The 9,355-nt window shown below is 41.6% G+C and overlaps 1 protein-coding gene across 1 annotated transcript; it reads right to left on the bottom strand.

The window, feature by feature from the left end:
- Positions 1-3,478: 3,478 nt before the first annotated feature.
- tdh (L-threonine dehydrogenase) lies at positions 3,479-8,777 on the bottom strand. The gene is made up of 9 exons (XM_026342173.1): positions 8,660-8,777; positions 7,100-7,294; positions 6,917-6,959; positions 6,740-6,810; positions 6,006-6,155; positions 5,743-5,915; positions 5,560-5,650; positions 5,003-5,272; positions 3,479-4,555 (listed from the first exon to the last, which is right to left on the bottom strand). The coding sequence occupies exons 2-9, from the start codon at positions 7,284-7,286 to the stop codon at positions 4,416-4,418; spliced, it is 1,125 nt and encodes a 374-aa protein (XP_026197958.1). The 5' UTR covers positions 7,287-7,294; positions 8,660-8,777; the 3' UTR covers positions 3,479-4,415.
- Between the last annotated feature and the right edge of the window lie 578 nt (positions 8,778-9,355).

The raw sequence follows: 9,355 nt of genomic DNA, 5'->3' as shown, positions 1-9,355 counted from the left end.
TCGTGAAAACCCGACACACCAGACTGTCGCTGTACCTGATCTCGAGTTTCCATCTTCTGTATATGTTCCAGTCATTATGACCTGGTTTGAAATGATTTTCAAAATAAAACTAAAAATTCAAATACTGTGGATACTTGAGGTAATAACAGGTTTAAAGAGTTATTCAGAGTCTATTACTTTTTTAGAAATCATTGAGTCACACAGCTCATAAATGTGATATCATTATCACAGCATAAGCCCTTGTGAGAAAAGATGTTAACTTCTTTGAAACATCATCTCAATACCGTTCAGCGTTTTCTTAAGGAAAAAGAGTGCTGGAGATGGGGTCTTGGTCTCCATTACTACGGCAACAGGTCTTTGTATGGACTAACAGCTGTGGCACAGAGTGTAATGGAGTTTTTGGTCCGCTGCCCAGCAGCTTTCCTCCCCCCTGCTTTTCTTTATGTGTCGCCCTTCAGTTTGTGCCTCAGCCAACGTAAGCCACTACCCACTGCGTGGTGAATCCTATTACACGATGACGAACTGAATGCTGGGGCCCTGCCGACCGAGGAAGCCCTTTGATTGGCTGCTGGAAGGCAAGCCTGCAAGTGTGTATGTACACCCAATGAGACGTCTTAGATAAGAGTCTAGAGAACACACAGTATAGCGAGGAAAAATAATTTGCCTCCTTGTTTGTGTTTTAAAAACAACTTTCCTTCATGACACTCTTGTACAAAACAAAACGTGTATGTGTGAATGTTTTGCCTCTGTGCATTAAAACTGAAGTAGACCCATAGTTTGGTATTTGGCACTTTCCAAATTCAAAGCAAATATTGATTTTTTATTTACAGTTACTTTACAGAAATTACAACTCTTATTTTAAAATTATTTTGACAATACACATTAATACATTACTGTAAGAAAACACACATTTAAAATAACAAAAACATACATACATTTACATACAGGCATACATATGATAAAGGAACCTTTCCATCAAGTGTCAGCAATATTTAGTGTTCTCTCTGCTGTGTAAGTTAAGATAACAAAGATAATATTATTTGGAGAACATGCACCGGTGTGAGCAAACTGTGAAATTGCACAGCGTGAAAGCGCTTCTATGTGGTGGAATCATGGGAACGTGTGAAAGAACTTGCACCAAATTTGGGGAGTTTTGTAATGAGAAAATTAACATTTTTCTTGCCAACCACAGAGAACACCTGCAGATGTATTGACACACATTCCCAGAGGAGAGGCACTAATTAGCGATGAGAGCTCATGTACTGCCTGCATGCTCTTCAGCCTCAGTGGCTCATGATTAAGACCTCGAATGGAAAATGTACTTCACCTTACTTAACACTGAATTTAGCTAAATGAAGTGAATCTCTCGGTGCACTCGGGCATCCTGTCTCCCCTCTGCGCTCTGCTGTCGCAGCAGCAAAACAAAACTACACAAGGTCACCTGAAACACAAGCAATTACTGACACAGAGAAATTGAATAAAGGCTAGAAAGCGTGAAATGAAGGACACTGCTGACCTCAGGGTTTACCAGTTTATGAGCCCATCTGATGAAAAACAACACACCTTCAGTTTAGTGTTTTTATTGATGTGCTGAGGAGGACACTTTCCCCTATGTTTTCCTCTGTAGGACACTGCAGTCCAATTAAACAGCTCACTGGTAATTCTCATTTTGTGGAATCAGCTTATTTAATTAGCTTAATGTGAGTATTGAAGTTTTGGATTTTCAAGCTACTTCGGTTAAAAATGTCCAGTTTGTATCATCAGAACTTCTGTTTACATTGAATATTCATGTTAAAATATATATTATATCATTATAAACATCTTTTTTTCCCCATTTCGTCTGACAACTCTAAATTAGTACTTGTGCTGGACGCGTCTCATGACTCATACAATCAAATAATTTACTTTTATGTACTGACTCAGCAAAGCTGTTGTCTGCTCTTTTGATTCTTGGAGGTCAATAAGGTCAGTGAGGTCACTGACAACAGTTCTTCTCAGCAGTTGTGCGATGACTTTTAGTATCTGTCGTAACTGATTTTCAGGTTTCATCTGTTTGTAGCGCAGATCGACAGTAGTCTATAGCTGCAGAATGGAGAGTCAATCAAAACAGGTCCATCAAAAAAAAAATCTTGACAGCTGGATGTGTGCATTCTCTTATTGCCACATAGGCAGATCCTAACACTTGGATTCCCCTTCAGGTCATAGGACGCTATATTCCACACTTGATATGACCCTATCATTATGGTCTCACTGAACGGTGTGTGTGTGTGTGTGTTACATATGTCAGCTCCAAGCTCAAACTAACTTGGTACTGCATCAAGAATATAGCTACACTATAAATCATTCAAATAAGTCAAATAAATATATTTTATTTTCAAGTTAATTCAACTCAATTTTATGCTTTTGCAAACGTAGATACCAAGATATTTAGAAACTGTTTTCCATTCTAGATTACATTTTTTGACTTGAATGTCTTGGATGTAGATTCGTAAAGCAAAAATAAACATAACCACACTTCAGCTCAACTATACAGGAAGGATATTGTATGAATGCAGCTTTCTTTCAGGCTCCTCCTAGGCCAACGTAGCTTTATGGTTTAGGGACACGTATATCACTCTATATTGGTTTGGCATGTTATAGACGACGTGTTTATGTATTTTCACAAAGATCATTGTGAACAGTGCCGGCAGACTAGACCTTAGACTTTATCAAAGTAACTGAGAGCTACAGATTGACAAGTTTATGGTATAAACTGCAGAATTAGGATTTGTTGTCCTTGAGGAATAAACTTTCCTCTAAGAGCATTGTTAATGGGTGCTGAATATCACAGCATGACCAATACATTTACATCAAATTCAGAGTAAAAAAATCTAAAAGTAAAGGCGAGGCTTACACCACAGATAATTCTAATAAAGCCGACAGAAATCTGCCTTTCACTCCTGTACAGTATTTAATTTAAAGAAATGTACAGTTTACATACAGTACATACTTCTGCAGTCACATGCAGTACAGGTTTCAGCTTGCATCTTACTTTATTGCTGCAAATACCTGCAGTCAGATTAATAAAAGTGGAATTAAAGGTGAATCGGCTAATGTCACCATTAACATCACTAGATGCTCTAATGCAGCGTGTTTGCTGAGGGTTATACACTGATTTCCAGGGTCTAGGGACGGCTTGTGTACCTTACCACCCAGTATGACTGGTTGAAAATAAATTTACAAAAGGAAATCAATCTCTTTTAAACTCTAACAAATCTAAGCTCCTTTTTTACTGAAGTCTGTTCCAAGTTCTCAGGACCGAGGACATTTTGAACATTTTGTCCTGTTCTCTTTCCTTTCTTCTCACCCTGAGCAGAAGTACTCGCCCATAAGTCACACTTCCTGTTGGTTTAGGAGCCTAGACGAACCAGTTAGAGATGAAACTGCATCTTCATGTTGCGACGGACTGAAAATGACTACAGAAACAGGCAGAACATGGTGCGTGTGGAAAAAAAAAAGTTGTTTATTTTCAAAGTTTGTGTGATTAAGAGAACAGACAGAACCTACTAAAGTAGAAACCAGTTTCAGCTTTTCTTTTGCCTAATGTCGAAATACAGAAACCACTGAATGTGGAGAAATGTACACTGGCGACCAGTGTCCCTTTTTAAAAACATAAATCCCACAAAGTTGATGAAAACTCAACATTAAAGTGGACAGAAACACTTAGAAAAAAAAAAGGCATTTAACACCAACAGACAGAATAAATAATGTTATGTGGAATAGACAGAGGAACGATTCTTAAGAATTAGAGCTCCACACTGCTCGAAATACAGATGCACTGTATCAGAAATCACCCCTGCAGGTGGTCAGGCTCATTTATTGTCATGAATTTCAAACTATAAATCAATCCAAAGTGCATCAAACCCCTCAAGCCAAAGTACTTGATTGATTTTTAGTCCAAGGTGCTTTAGTCCCTGAATACCTGATTTTTTGACACTGCTTGGAAATTTGGATTTCAAAATAAATACAACGAACATTCCCAGTTTCTTGACATCATTTTTCTTTTTTTCGCTCAGAAAATATTCCAAATAATGAATATGCAAACCATCTTGTTTTTCACCCGAACAAGCGTTCACAGGCCACATTGTTAACCCTCGTGCTGCTGAAAACCTTCCACCAACAGGTTGTTCTTGACCCAAATTTCCAAGCAGAAAAAAAAGGGCAAAGAGAGCAAAGCAAGAGTAGAGACAGGAGCAGGGAGGATTGTCTAGCCCGCACTGACCTTTACATTCTGGAGGCATGATAGCCTTTTCCAGGCAAGCACAGCCCTTCTGATTTTACAGAGAGAAGTGAGAGAATGACTATGTACAGGTCGCGTTTCTCTAGTCTCTTTGGTCAGTCTTTACTTTATGTACACAGAATACTCGGACCGATGTTCAGTTAACGCGGGCCATGCGCGTTTCTGCACCAAAGTAGTTGAGCATCGTCTGGACGAGCTCCGGAAGGTCATAATCGTGTTTCCATCCCCAGTCTTTTCGTGCGTTGGAGTCATCGAAGTTCATTGGCCAACTGTCAGCTGTGGAGAAGAGATAAGGAAGATGTCGAATTTAATTTAAAGAGAACATGTTGGTTTGATACGTCAGCAGGCGTCAATCTGATAAAAGTTTTTTAACCTAAACTCGAACTACTTAACGGAGAACTACTAACTCTCATCTGTATTTACTATAACCACTTTTTACTGTACCTAAAGACAAGGTTGTTTAACCCTTGAAAGAAAAAAATCAACAACTGGCTTATGCTGGTTTAAAACAGAAACTACTGTGACAATACTGAATCATTTCATGTTGTTAACTTAATTACTTCACTCCTGTTCTGCTGCATTTTAGTCAAAGCCAACAACATTTACTTCCTGATAGCAGCTGATTCAAGAGAAGGTTACACAGTAAAGGAAGCTTCAATGTGCATTTAGCCCTTGTGACCACAGCATTTGCTGTTCACACAAACAAATCAAACAGGGACTTACCAATAGCCTGACGCACAGGGTCAACGTCATATGTGACCTCCAGCTCTGGCATCTGCTTCTGGAGCTCCTGGGTCAGTTCCTCAGGGGTGAAGCTCATAGCATTGATGTTGTACGTCCTCATGCTGAGTGTGTCAGCTGGCGCTTCCATCACCTCCAGGGTGGCACGCAGGCAGTCGTCTATATACATCATGGGCAGCCGCGTATCTGGTTTCAGATTGCACTCAAACTTGCCAGTTTTGATTGCATCGTGGAAAATTTGGACGGCATAGTCTAGACGGAGACAGAAATGAAACCTTATGACTGTGGCCGGCTGGAAGGAAATAATACTAAATAGTAACAACACTGCAGTTATGAAGAAACTAACTGAAGTGTGTGTGGTGGGTGCGAAGTAAAAAATGTGCAGCACATAAATTATCTGCTGATCTATGAATACAAACACGCCGAGGCAGATCTCCGGGAAGTTACATAATAAACATGTGACATAACATGAGCAGTACAGGAATAGCCATACATTAAAAGTGAAACCTTGCACATGGTCTGAATTTTATCTCTCTCACCTGTTGTGCCACCTCCTGGCATGGAGTCAGCAGAGATGATTCCTGGGTAGCGGAGACAGCGAAAGTCCAGGCCGTACCGGTGGTGGTAGTACTGTGGACGGACAGACAAGAATTAGTTATTGATAACACAACGTGGTGAATGTGTGTGACTTTTGGAGACACAGAAGAATTGTCAGCTCTCACCTCTCCCATCAACTCAGCATGGACTTTGGAGACGCCGTAGATAGTGCGAGGTCTCTGCACACAGACGTCTGGCGTAGGGTTACGAGGGGAAGTGGGACCGAAGGCACCAATGGTGCTGGGGACAAACAGACGCAGGCCGTGCTCTGCTGCAATGTCCAGGATGTTGTGAAGCCCTGGAAAAAAAAAAAAAAACTATTGGGACACTGCTCTGCACCAACACTGCCGGCGCAAATGATGTAAAGTTCACTAGCAAGTTCCCTCACCAGTGATGTTAACAGAGCGCGCCAGGGCCACGTTAGCTTCCCCAACAGCACTGAGGAGGGCGCTGTAGTGAACCAGCCAGGTGATGCGGTTGTTCACCACTATTTCCCTGAGATTCTTGTAGTCCAAGATGTCTGAGTAAATAAAGGGGCCTGATGGTGACAGAGAAATGAAAAGATTAGATAAGAACGATGTAAAACATTTCAATACATCTTTATATAATTATTTTAAGACGTTCTCACTGCGTAAGACAAATGTCAACACTTTGTGCTCGTTTGTTGTGGATACTGCCAAAGTCACCATGCGTCACATATTGATTTAGTCCGATTTATCAAAAAGATCAATTCAGGAAACCATGACGTCCTTTTGAGGATAACTAAAGGAAAATCAATATAAATGAGAGAGTCCACAGCAGACTTGCTCTTTATTTTGTCATTTTGGCCTGAGGCAAGAAGCTGTGGTACATTTGTCACACATTAACAAATTTTATCAGCGATTTAATGTCCTTTCTTGCCAAATACCTGAATAATTTAAACATCTCTGGTCTTAGTCGGAAACGTGCGCAACCAGAGGAGCTGGACTTTGTGCTCTGTCATGATGAAACAACTCTACAGAGGCCAAATATGATATTTTAAATCACACACAGCTCGTCCCAGAGGTTCATTTTTGCCCAGTTGTGAAAGCTATATTTCAGGTGTGTCAGCTGTAATGCAGCACAGTATACAGTATAACTCACCACTGTGGAAAACATTGCTTGGAGGTTTCCTGATGTCTGACAGAATCACATTGTTCTTTCCGAACCTCTTCCTGCAAATCAAGAAGGAAGTCAGTGTTGCATAATTAGAAAATAAGTCTGAACGTAACGCGGTGTTATGAGATGTGTCACTGCAAAAAAACTCATTTGAATTCTTACCTCAGCAGCTTGGCTAGACCCACCCCAAGCTGACCGAGGCCTCCTGATGGAGAGAGACAGAAACAGTAAGACACTGCATCTATCTGTGCTGGTTTCCATGGAGACTGGACGCACTTTGTTCTTAACCGGCATCTTAATGTGCTCCACTTTATTTAACAGTTACTAAAAAGTGATGCTGCGTACCTGTAATGAGCACTTTGGGGTGGTCTGTTTCTGAAAAGGACACAGAGTGGAAGCTGGCATCAGATGTCACCTGTCGTGGGGAGAAGCTGATGTTGCGTACAGCCACAGTGAGGGGCTGGCAGCCGCACCCGGGGGTGCTGAGCAGGGCCTGCTTGGCCACCTTAGTGAGTGTTCTGATAACGGGCATGCTGGTACCTGTGGAGGATAAGAGTGGGTTCATTATTTAGGCCACATCAGCTAATGACTCACCCCACAGAGATTCCCCTTTTCACTGCAGCACATTTTATATCAAACATTCACATATATTTGACTTCTTTCATCTGGTGGCTTCTTTCAGTACAATTTCCAGCCAAGGTATACAGAGAGATTTAGGCTGCTCTCCAGACCTTCAGTGCCAAGAGACACAGAAAAAAAAAAAAAAAGTTGGCAATGAGGGAGACGATTACATGACAGCCTCTACATGTGTGTCTGCAGAAAAGATTTAAGATCAGAGACAAACGTGTAAAAAATAATGAAAAATATTAAGATGCAAAAAAAAAACAAAAACAAAAAAGTGAGCAGAGCAGGGAAAGAGGCGTAAGTGCTGCGGAGCACGTAAGCGCATAGCAACTCCAAACATCTCACTGTCACTCAGTCTGTTTTTAAACTTTTACAAAGCTTCAATGGGACGATGGTGAAAATATATGTTTCAACGTGGGTTTCACTTTTCCATTTTCCTTTTGAGAAACACCACACTACAGAACATTAAGTCCGAATATGGCGAGCGGCTCTCCAAAAGCGAACGAGCAGTACATCAGAGCTTCACGGTGCGCTTTAATTTAATTCTAGTGTAAAAGTCTGTCACTGAGAAAAAGCATCATTTGATAAATGTACTTACCGAAACTGGTGGAGCTTAGCAAAAAAGAACGATGACAGTAACCTGAGTGTATTTATACTGCCCTACCTTCAACATGAGCCAATCAGAGAGAGAGGGCGTACAGCGCTATACAATTTCTAACAAGTGCCAAGATCCAGTCGACACTCAGTGAGGGGATTTCGACATATCTTTTGGAGCAGTTTAAGAGTGACAGGACAGATCTTTTATTTTCAATTCGTTGGGTAGGGATTTTCGACATCCTCTTCATTATAGAACAAAATAATACATTTCCTGTTATAGACTTTTCTTTTACGCATAACGCCCGTGCGCTCCTGCTCCATCCCATCACCAGGTTTACGAGCGCGCTGTGTTGGACTTGATGAGACGAGCCAGTTCTGACCGTGTGATACCAACAAGTTATAAGATAATAGTTGTTCAAATTATTTTTGGAGGCAGCCACACAAATCAAACCAGGTCAGCGCGGCGCGGTGAAGCTGTGTTGGCACATGGCCTGAGCGCAACACGTCACCGCTGAACTATCAATCTTCTTGAATGAGGGAAGTGGCAGACATAAAACGACCAGGTATTTAGTATCTTCTAGAGAGCACGCTATGATGGATTACAATAGGCACTAGGATTGTTCAGTAGGCACATATAGATACATGTATTTAAAACATTTCAGCTGGTTTATAACGGAAACTCACCGGTAAGTCTACGGAGTGTTTGCAGCCGAAAATCCAGTCTGACTCGCTCTCTCACTTTGAGCTGTAGCCTGCAGCGCTATAACGCGATGCCTATGTTATCACCGTCCAGTGTTGCATCAGCTCCGTCTTCTAGCTATATATCTGCGACCATCTGGCTTCAGGAGAAGCCGGCTTTCTCTCGGATTGGTGGAGCCCGGAGGTGCGGTCCTCCCTCGCCGGACCACGCCCACAGAGCGTCACTCACACCAGCCGAGTGCTGCGCTGCTCAGCGTGGCTGCAGATCCTCTGTGTGTGTGTGTGTGTGTGTGTGAGCCTGTACACACACGCAGCGATTTACAGAAATAAAACTTAACTTGATTCATGTTGCATAATAGATTTTATTTCAACACTTGTCTCTCTTTATGATTATTTTGTGTCTCCTCACTGAGGGCTGGACAGGGGTCTGACAGGTCAGGATGGCCCTGCACCTCTGGGTGATGTGAGTGTGAGTGTAGGCCGGGTACAGTAGGCCCAATCCATCCACACAAAGGGTATACTGTATAAGTACTGAGACAAGTCAGTGAGTAACAACACTGACATTTTTAACATGTAACATTAAATCATTTTTTGTGGAGCACTGCAGGTTTTTGTGATGAGAATAGTGAAACTGCAAAGTTTTTGCAGGGTAGGGGGGAAACACTGTGTTTATCACTGACT

This window comes from Anabas testudineus, chromosome 24, assembly GCF_900324465.2.
Source record: "Anabas testudineus chromosome 24, fAnaTes1.2, whole genome shotgun sequence".
In the NCBI taxonomy this organism is placed as follows: domain Eukaryota; kingdom Metazoa; phylum Chordata; class Actinopteri; order Anabantiformes; family Anabantidae; genus Anabas; species Anabas testudineus.
This window is presented reverse-complemented; position numbering and strand designations above follow the sequence as displayed.

Bases quoted from the DNA above. Each gene is read 5' to 3' on its own strand.
- tdh (XM_026342173.1), bottom strand. From the start codon at position 7,286: ATGCCCGTTATCAGAACACTCACTAAGGTGGCCAAGCAGGCCCTGCTC. The intron at 6,960-7,099 runs GTACGCAGCATC...TCTCTCCATCAG, and splicing joins CCCCAAAGTGCTCATTACAG to GAGGCCTCGGTCAGCTTGGG. The intron at 6,811-6,916 runs GTAAGAATTCAA...CTTGATTTGCAG, and splicing joins GGTCTAGCCAAGCTGCTGAG to GAAGAGGTTCGGAAAGAACA.